The sequence below is a fragment of the Hyperoodon ampullatus genome (assembly GCF_949752795.1).
Source record: "Hyperoodon ampullatus genome assembly, chromosome: 15".
Taxonomy (NCBI): domain Eukaryota; kingdom Metazoa; phylum Chordata; class Mammalia; order Artiodactyla; family Ziphiidae; genus Hyperoodon; species Hyperoodon ampullatus.
In genome coordinates this window covers 70,189,718-70,212,100 of record NC_136928.1, presented here as the reverse complement: position 1 = coordinate 70,212,100, position 22,383 = coordinate 70,189,718, and the positions used below count along the sequence as shown (strand labels likewise).

The 22,383-nt window shown below is 44.5% G+C and overlaps 1 protein-coding gene and 1 pseudogene across 3 annotated transcripts in view; both read right to left on the bottom strand.

The window, feature by feature from the left end:
* Positions 1–22,383, bottom strand: part of ITSN2 (intersectin 2) — a gene marked incomplete at its 3' end in the record, with an annotated part of 138,247 nt that overhangs the window by 3,457 nt on the left and 112,407 nt on the right. For both annotated transcript variants that reach the window (XM_079721309.1, XM_079721310.1), the window contains 8 exons: positions 21,216–21,337; positions 18,191–18,297; positions 16,736–16,919; positions 4,435–4,533; positions 2,637–2,804; positions 2,018–2,233; positions 1,318–1,439; positions 507–589 (listed from right to left, as the gene is read on the bottom strand). In XM_079721309.1, coding sequence (XP_079577435.1) covers positions 507–589; positions 1,318–1,439; positions 2,018–2,233; positions 2,637–2,804; positions 4,435–4,533; positions 16,736–16,919; positions 18,191–18,297; positions 21,216–21,337 — 1,101 coding nt within the window. The remainder of the gene's footprint in view (positions 1–506; positions 590–1,317; positions 1,440–2,017; positions 2,234–2,636; positions 2,805–4,434; positions 4,534–16,735; positions 16,920–18,190; positions 18,298–21,215; positions 21,338–22,383) is intronic.
* On the bottom strand, positions 10,591–12,180 carry LOC307064311 (importin subunit alpha-1-like; annotated as a pseudogene). Its single transcript has one exon. The product of its transcript is annotated as an importin subunit alpha-1-like (transcript).

The window sequence follows — 22,383 nt, the reverse complement described above, 5'->3', positions numbered from 1 at the left end:
GCTGGGAGAGGGAGGCTGGCTGGACCTGGAGGAGGGCTGGGGTAGAGGCTGGGTGGGGGAGGAGCAGAGCGTGGAGGAGCTGAGGGGAAACGGGCCGTAGAAGTGAAGTTTGATGGAGCAAAATGGACCAAGCGGAGGCGGGGCTGGTTATGCAAAGGACAGACCCCTCTTCCTGGAAACGGGAGTGAAGAGTGTGTGTGGGGAGGAGGGACAGAGACCTTTGCCACAGAGGGAAGGGAGGTCCCAGGGCTCGCACTGGATGACCCCCGTCTATGTAGGGGGCAGTGGCGGTGGGGGGGCTCAGGGAGGCCCGCAGGAGGTTTGAAACGGCTGTGGGAGGCCGAGCGGGCTCTGCCGAGCTCGCTCGCAGCAAGTCTGGTCTTTCAGGCTGTCCCTGTGTACCCCTCACTGCAGGAGCAGCAGCCTGTGCCCTGAAGCTGGGACCTCGCCCACTGCCCAGGGCCCCCTGGTGGCTGGTTCCAACCCTCCCAGGCACCCCCGACTACCTTGATAAGCCTTCTCCCGTTTCTTCTTTTCGGTGTCGATGTACTGCTCTGATGCCGCCTTGATCTTCTGGACCCAGGCCGTCCTGGAGGAGAAGCAGAGAGCGCCATCGGGCAGATTTCTCACACGTCTCACAGGTCCACCAGGAGCCCCAGAGCTCTGTGCTCGCTAACCGTGGCTTTGAGAAGTTCCCAATCATAGACTTCACAGTAATTCAACTGAAGGACTTGTTTGCTAATTGAGGATCAAGCTGAGAATTTCTAGAAAGTTCTTGACGGCACCAAGCACCTGTCAGGTGCTGGGTGCACAGAGATGGAAGATGCAATGGCAGCTCAGCACGACAAGTAACAGGTTCTACTGCACAGAGAGCTGTGCACACAGCGGAGGAGGAGCTACACCCAGAGGACAGAGGACGTGTAGCTGGCCAGGCAGGGAGGGAGGAAGGCACCCATGCAGAGGGCAGTGGGAGAGGGCAGTCAATCCGGCTGGAGTGCAGGGATGGGACTGAGACCCAGAGGCACAGGACGGCCTCAGAGAGCAGGCGGAGGAGCACAGACCGTCCCTGAGGGATTGCAGTAGGACGTGAGGTGTCGGCTCTCCCACTTCAGGAGAGCCCGAGGAGAGGCTGGAAGCAGGGAAGTGTGTTAGAGGCGTTTGCGGTAACCTGGCACGTCTAAACCAAGGCCTGCCAGTGGGACTGTGGTGGAGGGGGAATTAGTAGGGTGTGAGCACAGGGGAGGTGGGTTTATGGCGGAGGGAGAGGTCAGGCTTTTTCCTAGGCCCCAAGGCAGGTCACACGTGGTCAGGACTGACCTCTCGTTAATGTTGTCTGTTCGGAGGGTGTAGACCCGGTCAATGTGAGAAATGTGGAAGACAGGCTCATCGCTGGAAGGGTCTGTGGGCAGTTTCACCAAGGCTTCATTCAGGAAAATGGGCTGAAAGAATTAGGGCCAAAACACAGGCTGTGAAATGGGTCAGAACACTCCGCCCTCCTAGGTCCAGAGAATTGTCTGTTCTGAAGAGCCTTGTTGAGAAGTAGAGGGGTCTAGCTTCCAGAGTCCTTAGGAGAAAAGAAACTGCCTCTGTTTCGTGAAAGTAAATATCTAGGGTAGATCAGATGTTACTAAAGTGGGGACAGGAGCTCCCAGTGTCTGACAGCTCACGTGACAGGGTCTCTCCTCCAGGCACTGACACTTGACCCTTCGCGTCAGCCTTGGTTTTACGGAGAGACCCGATGCTGAATGTGGACGGAGGTGGGATCACACATCGTGTTTGCTGGGAAGGAAGCTGGAATCCATAGCTGGAATCCAGCTGGTGGCTGTCAGAGGGCAGTGAAGGCCCAGCCACACTAGGCTTCTTCCCTGGGAAGTGACAAAGGAAGCGTGAGCCGTCTGGAGGCAGGTGGAGAGAGTCCCATGAGGACAGGAAAGGCTCAGGCTGGGAAGGAGATCCTTAAAGTAAAGGAAACACCTCGTTGTGCTCTTGATGCTACTGCCAGGAACGTGACACTTACCATTTTATACATTTTGAATTGAGCGTTGGACTTAGAGCTGAAAAGTTTCTCGGAGCCCGAGGAAACAGCAAACTGCTTGACCATGTAGGTGAGAAGCAGGAAGTCATTGAAGAGGAACCCATGCAGCTCCTTGTTGCTCTTGGTCTTGTACAGCTTTCCGCTGTGCAGGAGCTTGCGGGGCCCCAGGCAGTTGGTGAGGGAGTTGAAAACAAGTTGCTTAAAGAGAAAGAAACTGTCACTTTGTAACTCCCAGCACCCCGGGCGAGGCCAGTGCCCTGGACCTGAGGGAGGTGCGGTAGACCTTCTAGGTGGGAATGTGGCTGTAATCATTCACTTTTACACACAAGATTCTTACATTTATTTCTCTTCAAAGTTCAAACTGGCACAGTGAAAATAATTATTTACAAAACCACAGAATACTGATTCTACCGGCTGAATTCAAAGAACTCAAAACATCTCTCTTTATGAGAAAGGAAGATGACAACCCAAGAATGGGCAGGATGGTGAGTCTGCATGGGCTGAGCTGAGGCACAGACTGTCTACACTAGGGGAAGGCACGAACCTGGTTACCCACCCAAAGCCTGCCTGGCGGCACCCTGCTCAGCCCCACAGGCCTCACCTCCGCGAGACCTTCACACTGCACGTGAGTCTGGATCCACTCCAGTCGGTCTGAATTTTCCTTCTCCCGAACTCCTTCATTAACTTGCGAGCAGAGCTCCTCTGCCCGCTCGAGGGCCAGCTTCAGAGAGGAGTGGTCTACGTGATTTTCTGGGGTGTTCTCCAGAATCTGGAAGAGAGGGGGCTGCGTCATGTGGGATGTCTTACGTCTTCCACCTGCCCTGCCAGCCGGATGCTGGGCGCTGAAAATACAATAGTGGGCGAGACAGTCGTTTACCCTTGAGAGGCTCAGGGCCCCCGAGTTCTCGGGGAGACAGGTGACTCAGTGACAAGAGGGTGGGCCAAGCGCTACATGGACCAAGTGCCCTGTGGGTCTCTGGTGTCTCTGGGGATAGGCTGTATGTGTAAGGGTGCCTCCCTACTTCCCCCAGTAACTTAAGCCATGTGCCTTTAGGGTGAACCCTCCAGTATAAACTGGCTGCACCTTTGATAAGTATGTTAACTTGCTGAATAGCAACATTTCATTATATTTTTGGGGTCATTGATCCTTCTGAGAAATCTGCTGAAAGCAATGAATCCCCTGCCACGGAAAAAACACAATAAAACCATGTTGTCAGCATGTAGGAAAATGCATTCATTTCACTGGGAAGTGACTTCACACTAATGTTCCAAAGGTAAAGGGATAGAGAATGCAAATTTGTGTGGTCCCTCTGGAAATGAGCAGGCCCATCAGTAGATGACTCCTGTGCTTCATTTACAGTTCCAAAATATGAAAAAGCTCTGAAAGCCTAAAGCTTTTTTCAGTACTCATTTAGTGGCAAAACTTGACCTAAACTGAAGAGATGAAATTTTTAAGTCTACTTATCATGATTATTCATGAATTTCTCTGGAGGACTGTTAATGTGTTGCTTATTAGTGCTGCCCAGGCTTTGTTGGGGTGTCATGTAATATACAGCATTTGAATTACATGCTGAATTCTGAAACACATCTGGCCCCAAATATTTCAGGTAAGGGACTGTGGATTAATGTATATTAACGGGTCCATTTGGTATCAGAACTGTGACATTAGCTCTGTAACATAAGGTCTATATTGAGTTAACATGGCTTACAGGCCAGAGATTAAGGCATAATCAATAAAAGCAACAGTCTTACATTATTTCTACTGTTTTTCTTTGTAAGATGATTAAAATTACCTCAATGATTACCTGTGGAATAATCCTTTGAAAGTCTGCCTTCTCCTTAGAAGGCATATCAGCTCAAGAGGCCAACATTGTTTGTGTCAAAAAGATGAATGGAATTTTAGAGGGACTGTGTAGTCAGCCAGCTGAGGTAGGATACAGCCAGGGGATGATGATGAGCTATCTAGGACACTGACTTGGAGACTGCTGGGACGTCTAGGTTACATATTCAGTTGGTAGATGAATTCAGATCTCAGCAGGAAGACTGGACTCCAAGGTCATACTAACTGTGGACTCTTTCCACAGCTGGAGACCTAGAGGGCGTTGCCCTGCCTAGACAACATACACTCATGACCCTGAGAGGCCAGGGAGCTTCCTTGGAAGGGGGAGGACAGGTAACCCAAATGACCATGGATGCCTCTTTTATTTGCCCACTTCAAGGATTTATCCCTTCAGACTGCATGTGTGTCCATGGGCGCGTGCGCGCGCACACACACGGTGCCTGGTCCAGCAGACAGTGGAGTCAGACCATGTGGTGGGTGAGTGGCTGGTGTATTTGGAGGCTCCCTATCAGCCTCTGTGAACCTCAAAGGGTCCTGCTTCTCCCAGCCGGGCACTCACACTTCTGATGAGGAGGGGGTAGCGGGTGATCCTCTGCATGGGCTTCAGCAGGAAGCTGGAAAGGGGCATTCCTTTACATCGAGGGTCAGATGCCAGCTTCTGCAAAATAATTGAGGCTTGTGAGGAAATCATAGCCCAAGGAGAACAAGGAAACATTGGCTATTCTCCTGACTTTGACCACCTTTTAGATTTCTAACTTCTTTTAAAAACTCAGGACCCAAAATGATACGTATCAGGTTAACAGCAGGAATATCCCACCTCATGTGCCAAAGCCAGCGGATGCTTTCAGTTCTTTCTTACGTGCGTTTGACAGCCTGTGCGATCCCTCCCTCCCAGTGCTTCCGGAACCAGACTGTCTTCCCAGCCCACTGACCCTCTCAGTCTTCCTCACTCCTTTCCTCTCCTCTGCCCAAGATCCCACACGACTGAGCCCCACAGTGTGACCTGACCAGCTGTGGAGCTCTACACTTGCCAAATTACTCTCAGTCTCACCTGGATGTCCCAAAGGCACCTCAATACCTCAGCATAGCCCCAAGCGGAGTCCTCATCTTCCCTCATAAAAGCATCCTCTTCCACCCCTATTCCTATCAGAGTTGGTAGCACCATTCTTCACCCACTCACCTTCCCCCGCACATACCTAGGAGTTACCACTGATGCCAGTTTGTCTTCTAAGTAGCTCTTGATCTCCCCCATCTCTGCCTGCTTATCACCCTGCTTCATTCATAACAATACATTTACTGAGCACCTGCTATGAGCCGGGCTCACAATGTCCCTTCTGCTCTTCCTTCACTTGGCTAATTCATATTCATCTCTGAAGACTCAGATTAGCCTCCTCCAGTGCAGGCTCTCCCCTTCTTCACGCCTCCCCTCCTTTTCAGTGATCCTTCTCAAGCCCCCAAGGCTTCCTTTATCATCGTGCCACATCTGGACTGGGTAATACAGGTAGAGGCATCACATATGAGGTGTCTCTATAACTCCCACCCAGACCGTTAACTCCAGGATGCCAAGGACCACATTTATTTGCTTCTACTCCTAGGACTAGTACAGGACCTAACAGAGTAGCTAGTACTCTAGTATGATCATTTTAATGACTGAAAAATAATACATTTACTATAATTTACCTAATCATTTCCCACTATGGGATATTAAAATTACCCCCCTCCTTTTGTTTTTGGATATATATATGTTTCTAAGACAAGCATCTTCATGGTATTTATTTCTATATTTTCTGAGTCTTTTTAAAAAGTAACATTTTAGAACACAGCTTGTTAGATCTGCTTTTTAATGTAATCAACACCACGCCTTTCATTTTGAGACTAAACACTTCTTATTTATTTTTGCTATTGTTACAATTGTGGTGACACTGACGTCCTATTTACATCCTATTGTTTTAATTCCTATTTTTATCACTATTTGAAAAAATTTTAAACCTTTTACTATGCTTTAGAAGGTAAACGTCCTATATTTAATTCTATTATTTTAAAATGTTCACATATACTCATAATTCCACATTTATGTAATTATTCTGATTAACGTTTGTTTCTGTGATCTTGGTTTCTTTCCATGTTTCTTCTAGTTCCTTTCTAGGCAACACCTTGCCTCCCACCAACTGAAGGGTTCTGCCCTCAGTGCCTTATACTGAACCATTTTTACATCCCTGAGATCATCATAAGATAAATAAATAAAATTAGCATTTATTGAATGCTTACTATGTGCTGGTCTCTGTGCTAAAGTACTTTAAAAGTAGTATCTGATTATCTCCAGGTGAGAGATGAGGGGACTTAAGGCACCAAATGTTAAGAAACTTGCCCTGGTCACAAAGTGGACCATGATGGGGCTGGAATTTCAGCCCGAGCAGTCCAATTCTGAAGGCTGTCTTGTTCTGAGCATGAAACTGTGTTGCCTCTTGGCATTGATCCTATTTGGTTATGACAGACTCTTCTTTTCATGTAATGCTTAATTTTATTCACTGTTATTTTAATTAAGATTTTAACAACTATATTTATAAAAGATATTGGGTTATAACTTTTTTTTCATTTTTGTAATTAAACACAAATACAAAAATGGGCCTTGGCGTTAGAGTCACTTTTGTCTATAATGAATTAGGTAGGCTTTCTATTTTTTTCTGGGATCTGTAACAGTTTGTATAAAATGGAATAATCTATTCCTTTACTGTTGTAAATAATTCACCATTAAATCCATCAAGTGAAACTAGCTCCTCTTTTAGGGTAGGTTACTCAGTTTTTTCCCTTGTTTAATATTATCTTCAGATTTTTTATTCTTTTTTTTTAACAGCTTTATTGGACTATAGTTAACTTTACAATGTTGTGTTAGTTTCTGCTGTATAACAAAGTGAATCAGCTATACAGGTACATATATCCCCATATCTCCTCCCTCTTGCGTCTCTCTCCCTCCCACCCTCCCTATCCCTCCCCTCTAGGTGGTCACAAAGCACCGAGCTGATCTCCCTGTGCTATGTGGCTGCTTCCCACTAGCTATCTATTTTACAGCTGGTAGTGTATATATGTCCATGCCACTCTCTCACTTTGTCCCAGCTTCCCCTTCCCCTTCCCCTTCCCACATCCTCAAGTCCATTCTCTACGTCTGTGTCTTTATTTCTGTCCTGCCCTGGGTTCATCAGAAACATTTCTGTTTTTTTAGATTCCATATTATGTGTTAGCATATGGTATTTGTTTTTCTGACTTACTTCACTCTGTATGACAGGCTCTAGGTCCATCCATCTCACCACAAATAGCTCAATTTCATTTTTTATGGCTGAGTAATATTCCATTGTATATATGTACCACATCTTCTTTATCCAGTCATCTGCTGATGGACACTTAGGTTGCTTCGATGTCCTGGCTATTGTAAGTAGTGCTGCACAACAGACACTGTGGTACATGTCTCTTTCTGAATTATGGTTTTCTCATGGTATATGCCCAGTAGTGGGATTGCTGGGTCAAACGGTAATTCTATTTGTAGTTTTTTAAGGAACCTCCATACTGTTTGCCACAGTGGCTGTATCAATTTACATTCCCACCAACAGTGCAGGAGGGTTCCATTTTCTCCACACCCTTTCCAGCATTTATTGTTTGTAGATTTTTTGATGATGGCCATTCTGACTGGTGTGAGGTGATACCTCATTGTAGTTTTGATTTGCATTTCTCTAATGATTAGTGATGTTGAGCATCCTTTCATGTGTTTGTTGGTCATCTGTATATCTTCTTTGGAGAAATGTCTCTTTAGGTCTTCTGCCTGTTTTTGGATTGGGTTGTTTGTTTTTTTGATATTGAGCTGCATGAGCTGCTTGTATATTTTGGAGATTAATCCTTTGTCAGTTGCTTCGGTTGCAAATATTTTCTCCCATTCTGAGGGTTGTCTTTTCGTCTTGTTTATGGTTTCCTTTGCTGTGCAAAAGCTTTTAAATTACATTAGGTCCCATTTGTTTATTTTTGTTTTTATTTCCATTTCTCTAGAAGGTGGGTCAAAAAGGATCTTGCTGTGATTTATGTCACAGAGTGCTCAGCCTATGTTTTCCTCTAAGAGTTTTATAGTGTCTAGCCTTACATTTAGGTCTTTAATCCATTTTGAGTTTATTTTTGTGTTTGGTGTTAGGAAGTGTTCTAATTTCATTCTTTTACATGTCCCTGTCCAGTTTTCCCAGCACCACTTATTGAAGAGGCTGTCTTTTTCTCCATTGTATATTCTTGCCTCCTTTATCAAAGATAAGGTGACCATATGTGTGTGGGTTTATCTCTGGGCTTTCTATCCTGTTCCATTGATCTATATTTCTGTTTTTGTGCCAGTACCATACTGTCTTGATTACTGTAGCTTTGTAGTATAGTCTGAAGTCAGAGAGCCTGATTCCTCCAGCTCCATTTTTCTTTCTCAAGATTGCTTTGGCTATTCGGGGTCTTTTGTGTTTCCATACAAATTGTGAAATTTTTTGTTCTAGTTCTGTGAAAAATGCCATTGGTAGTTTGATAGGGATTGCACTGAATCTGTAGATTGCTTTGGGCAGTAGTCATTTTCACAATGTTGATTCTTCCAATCCAAGAACATGGTATATCTCTTCAACTGTGTGTATCGTCTTTAATTTCTTTCATCAGTGTCTTATAGTTTTCTGCATACTGGTCTTTGTCTCCTTAGGTAGGTTTATTCCTAGGTATTTTATTCTTTTTATTGCAGTGGTAAATGGGAGTGTTTCCTTAATTTCTCTTTCAGATTTTTCATCATTAGCGTATAGGAATGCAAGAGATTTCTGTGCATTAATTTTGTGCCCTGCAACTTTACCAAATTCATTGATTAGCTCTAGTAGTTCTCTGGTAGCATCTTTAGGATTCTCTATGTATAGTATCATGTCATCTGCAAACAGTGACAGTTTTACTTCTTCTTCTCCAATTTGGATTCCTTTTATTTCTTTTTCTTCTCTGATTGCCATGGCTAAAACTCCCAAAACTATGTTGAATGACAGTGGTAAGAGTGGGCAACCTTGTCTTGTTCCTGATCTTAGAGGAAATGGTTTCCGTTTTTCATCATTGAGAACGATGTTGGCTGTGGGTTTGTCATATATGGCTTTTATTATGTGGAGGTAGGTTCCCTCTATGCCTACTTTCTGGAGAATTTTTATCATAAACCGGTGTTGAATTTTGTTGAAAGCTTTTCTGCATCTATTGAGATTACCATATGGTGTTTATCCTTCAATTTGTGAATATGATGTATCACAATGACTGATTTGCATATATTGAAGAATCCTTGCATTCCTGGGATAAACCCCACTTGATCATGGTGTATGATCCTTTTAATGTGCTGTTGGAGTCTGTCTGCTAGTATTTTGTTGAGGATTTTTGCATCTATGTTCATCAGTGATATTGGCCTGTAGTTTTTGTGTGTGTGTGTGTGACATCTTTGTCTGGTTTTCATATCAGGGTGATGGTGGCCTCATAGAATGAGTTTGGGAGTGTTCCTCTCTCTGCTATATTTTGGAAGAGTTTAAGAAGGATATGTGTTAACTCTTCTCTAAATGTCTGATAGAATTCACCAGTGAAGCCATCTGGTCCTGGGCTTTTGTTTGTTGGGAGATTTTTGTTTGTTTGTTTTTGCGGTACGTGGGCCTCTCACTGTCGTGGCCTCTCCCGTTGCGGAGCACAGGCTCCGGACGCACAGGCTCAGCGGCCATGGCTCACGGGGCCAGCCTCTCCACGGCATGTGGGATCTTCCCGGACTGGGGCACGAACCCGTGTCCCCTGCATCGGCAGGCAGACTCTCAACCACTGTGCCACCAGGGAAGCCCTGTTGGAAGATTTTTAATCACAGTGTCAATTTCAGTACTTGTGATTGGTCTGTTTATAGTTTCTGTTTCTTGCTGGTTCAGTCTCGGAAGGTTGTGCTTTTCTAAGAATTTGTCCATTTCTTCCAGGTTTTCCATTTTATTGGCATATAGTTGTTGTAGTAATCTCTCATGATCCTTTGTATTTCTGCAGTGTCAGTTGTTACTTCTTTTCATTTCTAATTCTGTTGATTTGAGTCTTCTCCCTTTTTTTCTTGATGATACTGGCTAATGGTTTATCAATTTTGTTTATCTTCCCAAAGAACCAGCTTTTAGTTTTATTGATCTTTGCTACTGTTTCCTTCATTTCTTTTTCATTGATTTCTGATCTGAGCTTTATGATTTCTTTCCTTCTGCTAACTTTGGGGGTTTTTGTTGTTGTTCTTCTTCTTCTTTCTCTAATTGCTTTAGGTGTAAGGTTAGGTTGTTTATTTGAGATTTTCCTTTTTTCTTGAGGTAGGACTGTATTGCTATAAACTTCCCTCTTAGAACTGCTTTTGCTGCATCCCATAGGTTTTGGGTCATCGAGTTTTCACTGTCATTTGTTTCTAGGTAATTTTTTTTTTTGAAGTAAAGAAAAGGGTGGAATGTAATCTTTATTTACAGGACACTGCAAGATATGAAATCCCACACAGAAATAAGAAACCCATTGAGAGGAGAAGCTTCATACAGTATGTACAGTTTGGAAATGTTCAAGCATAGTTTCTTTGTAAAAAGTGCTACAATAACAAACCACATGTAAAAAGAGTTCTTAGTAGAGAAACAGTAAGAGAAACTTCTACCAAACGTAGTACACAACAAACAATTTTATGCCTCAGAGGTACAATCTAAAAGCTGTAGGTCCCAGCAGCGCCATCCTGAACTTAGAATGTATACCCTTCAGAGGTAGTTTCCGGCACAACATTTTGATCTTCCTCTTCTTCCACAGAGAAATACTTCTCAATCAAGTTTAATGAAGCTTTGTACACAGACTCATTTTCATGGTTTTGTAGAGCTTCAATTTCGTCCAAACCTCCACATTCTTCAATCATTATACTAAGTTTCTCAGTTTCACCTAGTTTCTCAGCAGCCTGAAAGATATTTGAAATGGCATCCAGGATAACCAGAATAATTTTGGTGCCTTTTGCAGTTAGGAGGTTCATCAATGGTTCTATTATGCCACAATGAACAAGGTATACAATCTGCTCAACTGTTCTGCCACTTGTATAGTTGGTCACAGCCCATCCAGCTTCCTTTTGTGTCTTAAAGTCTGCCTTAGAGAGAATGCCAACAAGGAATGGGACTAATCCATGATTTACGACTTGCTATATCTTGTCCTGGTGGCCAGCCGTGATGTTTGACATTGTCCACATAGCTTCCTTCTGAATATTAGTTTTGGAGTTCGTTAGCAGGCTGGGAAAGATGGCAAGTGCTCCTGCATCCATTACAACCTGAGTCTGTTCATCTGTCCCAGTGACAATATTCCCTATGGCTCTTAGCGTGGGAATCACAATTGGCAATTCAGTAGCTCCTAAAAGCTTCACAAGTTGGGGTACAACCCCAGTTTTCACAACCATTTCAATCCATTCATTTGGACCATTGGTAAGGTAGGAAATAGCCCAGCAGGTATCAGCTAAAACTTCTGGATCATCGTGATGCAGGAGATGAACTAAAGTAGGAAGAATTTGCTCAACAGCATCTAAGGGGGTGTGCAGGATTCTTGTTGTGACAAAGATTTGAAAGGGTCCAGGTAAGATTATGTAAGTAACCACATGCTAAAGATGATGTATCAGGAACCACCAAAAGTGCCAACAGCGGGTCAACTGCACCATACTTCATAACCAAGTCTTGGAAAACTGAGCCATCACCTGCCATGTTTCCTAGAGCCCGTACAGCTTGTTCACTGATGTGAGCATGGGGAAATGCCAACAGAGAAATGGATGCTGGGATAGCACCTCCATCTACCACAGCCTTGGTCTGTTCTGATGTCCCGGAAGCAATGTTAGTGAGGGCCCAAGCAGATTCAAACTGAATGGGACTACAATCAGTTCTGCCCAAGAAGGACACAATTTTGGAATCAAACCAGCCCAGATTATGCTGTCTATGGGGGGCTGTTTTTCCCTAGAAAGCAGTTTCCTAGCAGCTTGAGTAGCTTGGAGCTGGCTTTCCAAATTGTTGCTATTTATGCCTTTGACAGTGTCATCAACAGACCTATTTACAGTGCCCTGGTTGTTGTGGTTTTCCTGCAGTGGAGAAGCAGCATCATCTGGAAAAGAGCTGACATTTCTCCTTTTCAGCATCTGGTCATACTTCTTAGCTTTCCGGAACTCCACATTAACCTCTATTCAGTGCTGCCTCGTTTCTGTACTTTCTTTCCCCTTGTTCTTGAATCTGTTAAGGCGGGCAGCTGGTGAATTAGAATTCTCATTGGTGGACATGGTTATGAGACAAAGGGAGAAAGCTACACAGCTGGCTCAAGCTTCCACAGGAAGTGGTGCGGGGCACACAGGCTGCGGATCAGCTGCCCTCAAAATGTCCACCATGGTCAGCCTGAGGATGGTGTTTCAGCCTGAGGATGGTGTTTCTAGGTAGCTTTTGATTTCTTCTTTGATTTCTTCAGTGATCTCTTGGTTATTTAGTAGCGTATTGTTTAGCCTCCACGTATTTGTATTTTTTACAGTTTTTTTTCCTGTAATTGATATCTAGCCTCATAGCGTTATGGTTGGAAAAGATACTTGATATGATTTCAATTTTCTTAAATTTACCAAGGCTTGATTTGTGACCCAAGATATGATCTATCCTAGAGAATGTTCCATGAGCACTTGAGAAGAAAGTGTATTCTGTTGTTTTTGGAGGGAATGTCCTATAAATATCAATTGAGTCTATCTTGTCTAATGTGTCATTTAAAGTTTGTGTTTCCTTATTTATTTTCATTTTGGATGATCTGTCCATTGGTGAAAGTGGGGTGTTAAAGTCCCCTACTATTATTGTGTTACTGTCGATTTCCCCTTTTATGGCTGTTAGCATTTGCCTTATGTATTGAGGTGCTCCTATGTTAGGTGCATAAATATGTACAATTGTTATATCTTCTTCTTGGATTGATCCCTTCCTTGATCATTATGTAGTGTCCTTCTTTGTCTCTTGTAATAGTTTTTATTTTAAAGTCTATTTTATCTGATATGATTGAGAACTGCTACTCCAGCTTTCTTTTGATTTCCATTTGCATGGAATATCTTTTTCCATCCCATCACTTTCAGTCTGTATGCGTCCCTAGGTCTGAAGTGGGTCTCTTGTAGACAGCATATATATGGGTCTTGTTTTTGTATCCATTCAGCCAGTCTACATCTTTTGGTTGGAGCATTTAATCCATTTACATTTAACATCATTATCGATATGTATGTTCCTATTACCATTTTCTTAATTGTTTTGGGTTTGTTTTTGTAGGTCTTTTCCTTCTCTTGTGTTTCCTCCCTAGAGAAGTTCCTTTAGCATTTGTTGTATATCTGGTTTGGTGGTGCTGAATTCTCTTAACTTTTGCTTGTCTGTAAAGGTTTTAATTTCTCCGTCGAATCTGAATGAGATCCTTACTGGATAGAGTAATCTTGGTTGTAGGTTTTTCTTTCATCACTTTAAATATGTCCTGCCGCTCCCTTCTGGCTTGCAGAGTTTCTGCTGAAAGATCAGCTGTTAACCTTATGGGGATTCCCTTGTATGTTATTTGTTGCTTTTCCCTTGCTGCTTTTAATATTTTTTCTTTGTATTTAAGTTTTGATAGTTTGATTAACATGTGTCTTGGCATGTTTCTCCTTAGATTTATCCTGTATAGGACTCTCTGCACTTCCTGGACTTGACTATTTCCTTTCCCATGTTAGGGAAGTTTTCGACTATAATCTCTTCAAATATTTTCTCAGACCCTTTCTTTTTCTCTTCTTCTGGGATCCCTATAATTTGAATGTTGGTGCGTTTAATGTCGTCCCAGAGGTCTCTGAGACTGTCCTCAATTCTTTTCATTCTTTTTTTTTTTTTTTTTTTGCGGTATGTGGGCCTCTCACTGTTGTGGCCTCTCCCGTTGCGGAGCACAGGCTCCGGACACGCAGGCTCAATGGCCATGGCTCATGGGCCAAGCCGCTCCGCGGCATGTGGGATCCTCCCAGACCGGGGCACGAACCCGTGTCCCCTGCATCGGCAGGCGGACTCTCAACCACTGCGCCACCAAGGAAGCCCCATTCTTTTTTTTTATTCTGCTCTGTGGTAGTTATTTCCACTATTTTATCTCCCACGTCACTTATCCGTTCTTCCGCCTCAGTTATTCAGCTACTGATTCCTTCTAGAGAATTTTTAATTTCACTTATTGTGTTGTTCGTCATTGTTTGTTTGCTCTTTAGTTCTCCTAGGTCCCTGTTAAACGTTTCTTGTATTTTCTCCATTCTATTTCCAAGATTTTGGATCATCTTTACTATCATTACTCTAAATTCTTTTTCAGGTAGACTGCCTATTTCCTCTTCATTTGTTTGGTCTGGTGGGTTTTTACTTTGCTCCTTCATCTGCTGCATATTACTCTGGCTTCTCATTTTGTGTAACTTATGACCCCTTTGGGGTCTCCTTTTCACAGGCTGCAGGTTCATTGTTCCTGTTGTTTTTGGTGTCTGCCCCCAGTGGGTAAGGTTGGGTCAGTGGCTTGTGTAGGCTTCCTGATGGAGGGGACTGGTGCCTGTGTTCTGGTGGGTGGGGCCGAATCTTGTCTTTCTGGTGGATGGGGCTGCATGTAGCAGTGTGTTTCGCGGTGTCTATGAACTTAGAATGATTTTAGGCAGCCCCTCTGCTAATGGGTGGGGCTGTGTTCCTGTCTTGCTAGTTGTTTGGCATGGAGCATCCAGCACTGGAGCTTGCTGGCTGTTAAGTGGAGCTGGGTCTTAGCATTGAGACGAAGATCTCTGGGAGAGCTCTCGCCAATTGATATTACATGGGGCTGAGAGGTCTTTGGTGGTACAATGTCCTGAACTCGGCTCTCCAACCTTGGAGGCTCAGGCCTGACACCAGGCCAGAGCACCAAGACCCTGTCAGCCACAAAGGAGGTTAATTAACTGAGTGTGTACTACATCTTCTACCCAAACTGCTGTTTCATGAAGAGGCCTCCTAGAATCACCTAGAGAAAACCACCTATGTTTTCTTAAAGGAGTTTTATGGTTTCAGGTCTATGTTCAAGTCTTTAATCTGTAAGCAAAAACAGCATACTGTGCAATTCTGCTGCAAAGCTTATAGACCTCCCTGTACTTCTTCCACTACTTGAAGTGGCAGTAGACATTGGGCTGGCTGCAGTATTATTCATCTGTGGCTTAAATGGACAGGTCACTTGCTGGCTTTATTCCAGATAGCTCATCTCTGCTCTAAGAATATTTGTAGACCTGGCTGCACGTCCCACACGGAGAATGTGTGGGTAGAGATGGTGCGGTTTCTGCGGCGGTGGCCCGGGACATGCTTGGAAAGGGGCGGGTGGGGGGCTGAGAGTGTCTAAAGGGAAAGGGTGGCTGGGCGCGGACGGTGGGGGCAAGATGGCACGAGCCTGACTCTCTCTAGATGTTCTACTCTTACTGAATCAGTTTTCAAACTTTAATAGAAAACTACAAGTTTTGTTAATGTTTTCATATTTATTAGCATATATTTTGAATTATATACACTTTTAAGAAATAACTTTGTATCTATTCTTGTTTTTACTTGTGGTTTTTTTTTTTTCTCTTTTTCTATTAGATTTAGCGGAGTTATGTTTTATCAGTTCTTTTCGCTGTACCTGTTTGCAAACATATTGATATCATTTGTGCTTTTATCTTTATTACTTCCTCTATTTTCCTCTTAGAATTTTATCCTCTGCCTATATATCTTATATTTTATGCTTATTTTTCCATTCTTTTCTGATAATAAAAATATTAAATTATGCACTTTCCCATAAAGTACTACTGTGGCTGTATAATATATCCCAATATAAAGTACTTCACAACAACAACAAAAATGCAAAAAAAAGAAAACAGATTTTTCTTTCATTTCCCTCATCATTTTAACATGTTTAGTAATATTTCTATTACTGAACAACATCAATAAAAATGACTTATCAAAATGTGATTTTCTATAGTGATATAACCAGACATATGAAGCTCATTGCTGTATCACTGTAAGGTTGTTGCTGACTCATTATATTATATACAGTGAATATACAAATAGTGTAATTTCTGAGTACAGTTCTAGCATTACTTCTCCTTACCAGCTGCTTGTTTTTAATTTATGACCATGGCATCATGGAACCAAATGTTTTCTGTCTTCTCATTGGTTTCTGGAAGGTTTTATGACAGCTGCGTACACTTCTTGTATATGTATAGGATCACAGATGCGCTTTTTATTTATTATCCTAATTCCTGGTGTCACCATTTTTTTTCCTACTCTCATTTCCTTTTGTCCCATTTTATTCATACACTTTTTTTTTTGGCCACACCATGCAGCTTGTGGGATCTCTGTTTCCCGATCAGGGATTGAACCCGGGCCACGGCAGTGAAAGCACCAAATCCTAACCACTGGACCACCAGGGAACTCCCCATCCACTTATTTAAAATTTTTTTTTATCTTGTTGAATTTTATATGTTTAAGTGAGCTATCTTATATTCCTTCTGGAATAAGATGGGTATAAAATAAATACAATTTACAAAATTAAGAAAGTGACATTCTGGACTTCTTTGGAGTATGAAGTAGCTGATGTATGTAAGTAGGCTTAAAAAAACACTCTTATTTAAGATGGGCAAAATCATGGTCCCAGTGCCAAGAAAAATCAATTCAACATGAAAGGCAACTCAAAGCAATCAGAAAATTCTTTGCCATATCTGTTTCCTTTGGAAGGTGATGGAGATGGCCTTCTCCACTGCTGAGATTCCCCACCATGCCGCCATACACCCCTGCCTCCTGGCTCAGAACAAGGCTGACCTGCTTACATTCCCAGAATGGAGTTACCTTTAAAAATTCTTTGAAGTCTGCGTGCTCATCTGTCTTCTGCTGTAAAAGAGCTGCTCCATTCAGCTGACAGCTGCAGAACCGGATGTAAGCCTGCATGTGGGACAGCTCAGCTGCCAGGATGTCCCCAATCATCTGCACGGGCATCTTCTCACCCCCGGTCTTCTTCCGTACTCGCAAGGCCCTGCAACCAACACACACTCTCACTTCCCGTTTCTAACTGAATGTGCTTTGCAAATGAAGGATGAATACTTTGCGAGACTAATGGTAATGACAACCAGCGAGTTACCTAAAAACCTCTGGCACCGTGAGGGAAAAGTCAGGAGGAGGAGGCAGCGAGGGCCTAAAGCCCTGCCTGCCCAGCCAACCTGGGTGAGCTGCTAGAAAGAAGACGAAGAAAATGAAGTTTGTGCACTTGGGTGTTCCTAGGTCTTTGGAATTGTTTTGGATTCAGCTTAGTATCTTAGCAAAGTTTCTTTTGAAAATTTTCTAACTTGTTTTCAGCTGAACCAAGAAGAAAAAAATGTCCACCCTCTGTAAGGGAAAAAAGGGAGCAGGAGCCCACAGAGGCCATGTGTGGAGGCGGCATCGTTCCCAGAGAGCTGCTGAGCCCCAAGGAGGGCGAAGAGGCAGCAAGCGCTGGGACTGCTCATGCCTCCCCACAGGAGACTGTCCTCACGGGCGTAAGGGACAGAAAATCACCACAGGCAACGGAATTTCACACTGGACTTAGGAGAGTGCCAGACCAGCCAGTTATGTCTAGGCCATGAGCTGCAGCTTCTCTCCTGACTCTATCTGATGCAGAGTCAAGTATATTTTGGAACCATATGTTGATATATTGTTTAATGATTTAATTTTTCCTTTGCTTAATCAAGTATTTTCTTTGTTATATTTCTTTACTTCAATAATTATGCATTTCAGAGTTAGAGAGCATTTCATAAAATGATGATAAAATTAAAAGCCTGAGGGAGGGACTTCCCTGGTGGCACAGTGGTTAAGAATCCACCTGCCAATGCAAGGGACATGGGTTTGAGCCCTGGTCCAGGAGGATCCCACATGCCATGGAGCAACTAAGCCCATGCACCACAACTGCTGAGCCTGTGCTCTAGAGCCCGCGAGCCACAACTATTAAGCCCGTGCACCGCACCTACTGAAGCCCGTGTGCCTAGAGCCCAGGCTCTGCAGCAGGAGAAGCCACCACAATGAGAAGCCCGCGCACCGCAATGAAGAGCAGCCCCCGCTCACCACAACTAGAGAAAAGCCCGCGTGCAGCAACCAAGACCCAAAGCAGCCAAAAATAAAATAAATAAATTTATATTAAAAAAAAAAGCCCGAGGGAACAGAAAACAGTGAAAGTTCTTTGCTAAGCAGCCCTGGCTGCAGAGAGTTAGGTGTGAGTCTCAGCCCTGGGCCTGGGGGCGTCCGTGGCAACGACAGGTGACGCTCACGACTTACTTTAGCAGCTTCGTGTTCGACATGATGAGCTCCTTCCAGTTAACAAAGATCAAGGCCGTTTCTCCTTCAGTGAGAAAACCTGGTTCTGCCATTCGTTTCTGAAAAACCTAAATTCAGAATACACGGGAAAGAAGTCAGCTTAAGTGCAGTACACAGCCTGTGTGGTCTAAATAAAACATTATCTTCATACACTAAAACTAGGAAGATCATGGCACTTTTAAATAAACATATTGTGACTGTTAAATTTTAAATTGCAAAATTTCCCTACTTTTTGCTATTTCGTCTCCTATCAGGGCTGATTCTAAGGACTGAATCCAGCAGTCTCATCAAGAAGAGGAGATTCTCATACCTACCTCCTCAGGGTGTTATACAGGTTAAATAAACCATGGGCACAAAGCATCCACACACTGGAAGAGCCTGCAGAACTGAGGGAGCACGACCGTTGTCAGGCTGAGCACCCCAGGGGTCTGGAAGCAGTTTGTGAGAAGTGCACCAGAAGAGTGATGCCTTATCCTATCCTCAAGACTGGCCACCAAGCACATGTGGATTTCAGGGGTTAAATGATAACACTTTGGGGCTTCCCTGGTGGCGCAGTGGTTGAGAGTCTGCCTGCCGATGCAGGGGAAACGGGTTCGTGCCCCGGTCTGGGAGGATCCCACATGCCGCGGAGCAGCTGGGCCCATGAGCCATGGCCGCTGGGCCTGTGCGTCCGGAGCCTGTGCTCCACAACGGGAGAGGCCACAACAGTGAGAGGCCCACATACCGCAAAAAAAAAAAAAAAAAAGATAACACTTTGGTAAACCATAGCACTTAAGGTTTCACAAAGTTCTGATATGCACATACATGCATATGCTTGTGTGTGCATACATGCACACCTGTGTGTGTGTTTCTCAATTAACTTCATAGATGATGTAGGTCATGCTGAGTCAGGTATTATTATTCCCAATTGACCCACGAAGAAATAAAAGCTGAGAGAGTAATTTGCTCAAGGTCACAAAGCTAGAATGTGGAGGAGCCAGAACTAAAACAACATTTTGATTCTACGTTCAAGTTTCCACTAAACAACTAGGGAATGACTTTAAAAGCCTCACGGAAATGGTGAAGTCATCTGAGACAACTCTCCTCACGTGAAATCTCTCCAAAATACACATGACGTTACTCTCCATTGAAACTGTTCTAAATTAATGTTTACTGCATTGAGTTGAACCTGGATTCAAAGAACTCAGATAAAAGTGCTATGAACTAATGTCTCTAAACCTCTACGGTTCCAGAATCAGACTGAAGATGTCTGGACACTCCTATGAGAGAGAGCCCTGGAAACAAGGTCCATCAGCTCTGAGGTTGCTCCTGAAGGACAGGGAAAGCATCTGATTGTCTGTTCTTTCACTCGCTGATTAATGATTAATTTGTTACTGTTTATTCATTCTATCTGCCTGCTTTGTGCCAGCCTCAGTGAGGTAAGCAGAGGACGAGGTGGCTGGGTCCTCCAGGGCCCTCCACGGGAACGGTAATGAGAAGCCCTTGCCTGTGGGCAGTGCTTTTTACCCTGACCCCCGACCCCAACATGATGCCTCACCCCTCAGAGCGTCTTGTGAGGTGCGCAGAGTGAGAATAACCCAGCCCAAGTGGTTAAGAGGCTGGCCTGAGACGGGGAGAGCACCTGGCCCCCGTTCACCTTCTGTGCTAGTCAGAGCGGTTCTCCACACCCATTTACAACCCCTTAGGACTGGAACCTGACCGGCAGCAGGCCTGACACTTGTAGGGGTTAATCAGAAAGATGGGCTTTTCTTCCAGGCCATCCATCCTGGTGAGAGAAGTGCAGGCAGACATAAACACACCTAGCCACACATAAATTCAGTCCTGCTGGGAAGGCCTGTCAAGGGCCAGGCTACGTTTGGGGTGTAGGGCGAAGGACACACAGTCTCTGCCCTCAGGAGCTCACAGCCTGGGGGAAGACAGACGTTATCAACCGAGAAGTGCAGGACAGTGAACGTCTGAGAGGAGCAAGTGGGCCACGTCTGAGATCCCAGCCCGAATTCAGGGGAGGGAATGAATCGGGGGCAGGCCTTGCTGGGGCAGATGCAGGACTCAGCTTCTGCACCGTGTGTTCTCAAGGTCACGGCCACGTAAACAGTGCACCTATTAGGCCTGAGTGGGGACACTTGTTCTCTTTAAGTTTTTTTTTTTTAAACTGGTCTCATCTGAGGGCCTTGACTGAAAGCCATGGAAACAAAAGCATAATAAAAGTATAAAATCTTGGGGCTTCCCTGGTGGTGCAGTGGTTGAGAGTCCACCTGCCGATGCAGGGGACACGGCTTTGTGCCCCAGTCTGGGAAGATCCCACATGCCGCAGAGCGGCTGGGCCCGTGAGCCATGGCCCCCGAGCCTGCGCGCCGCAACGGGAGAGGCCACAACAGTGAGAGGCCCGCGTACCGCAAAAAAAAAAAAAAGTAAAAAAAAAAGTATAAAATCTTACTTTGCTCAAACGCGAACCATTTAAAAGTGCCACTCTAACAGCCGTTGTCTGCTTAGGGGTCACTGGCAACATTAATAGTCACAAACACAGTAAATGTATGAGATTTGGGAGCTATTTTACAGAACACTGTTTGGTTTTCCAAACTGATATAAAGGTTAGGTGAACACTCCCAATGCCTCACAATTCCTCTGGAAATAACTAAACTTTATGAAAGCATCAGGTGCCAAAAGAGCAGTGCAGACATCGTCAGAGAAAAGTCTGAGGCAGATACATCTGCTGTAGAGCCTTCCCACCTACTCCGTACACTGGTCGTTCCTGATGGGGCCTCTACCACATCCGACTGAGGCACTGAGTGCCTTTTCTCTCTCTCTTCACTCTGAACTACCTAATCTGGAGACTTGAGATCTTCAAGGCCTCTCCAAGGGTCAGAGGAAGCATTCTGAGGGTGTGAGCGCTCCAGTCACTGCCTGAGAATTCACTCGCCAAAGGTGATACCTCACTACGAGGCCCCACCCCCTAAGCAGCCCACAGCGTCCGCGGCACCCTCACCTCCACGACGAGCTGAAGGTCATCCACGTACCGCTCCTCAGTCTCCATCAGCTCATGGATGTAGCCCTGCCTTTTCCTCTCCACTGGCTGCATGGTGTCCAGGGTTTGGAGATCTGCACACCCTGTGGAAAAGCAGGCTAGAGTTTCAAAATATTATTTTATCTTCTTCGGAGAAAACAGACATGAATCGTCAGATACACGGGGTTTGCAAACGTTGCCGGGAAAGAACCACATGACCTGCCAAAGGGCCCTGGGACTCGGGCGAATAGCGCACACCTGCGGAAGCGGGATTAACCACCGGCCACTCCAGAGCTCAAGAGCTGCAAATTAGCAACGCCTGTAACTGGTTGCAACGCCTGCAATGCTCGTTGTGGTCCCAATTTCTTTTCCAGATAAGTAATGACAGAATGAAGGATTTTCAGAAATGGCCTTAAAGAAACCAGAACGGTGTGGAGCCTTGTGAAGAATCTATGTTATTCTCACCATCTTGAGACATTTTCAAAGCATGGTAATGATTAAGTGAATCAAATGCTGGAGACCAGTGTTTTCCAAACTGCAGGTCATGAGCTATTGGTGGGCCATTCTATCGATTTTTTTAAACAAAAACAAAACATAATAAATAACTAGAAACTACCACGTGCACAGGATCTGTCAGTATTGTACTGTGAAAATTTTTAGTTAGGTATGTATTTGAGGATGTAAAATGTATTTCTTACTGTGAGCCACTGTTTAAAAAAATGTTTGAGAAACATTTCTCTAGATTTCTCAAAGTTAAGTGCTCAGTTAGGAAACCTGAAGTCTCCAGGGCCCAGCAGTTCCCAGCAAGAGCACTGTCTTAACCCACTGGAACAAAGAACTGGTGGTTTGGGGTACACTGCAGCCACGGGGGCTTTGAGGGCAGTCCCCAGCCATCTTGCATGGCATCAGAGTGAGAAGTACCATAGTCACTTCGGATCAATGTACAGGCACATGGGAGCTGAGCTCACTGTCACACTGGGAAGTGACATTAACCCAGAGTCATTCAGTAAGAAGCTGAGGGCCTGCCGTACGCCCAGTGGGAGGGGAAACACCTCAGAAAGCCCTTCCTCAGGCAAAAAGAAAAAGCAGGTAGGTGCCCAGCAAGGGACAACATGAGGCGGTAGCAGTGCATGTCCGAAGCGGGAGAGAC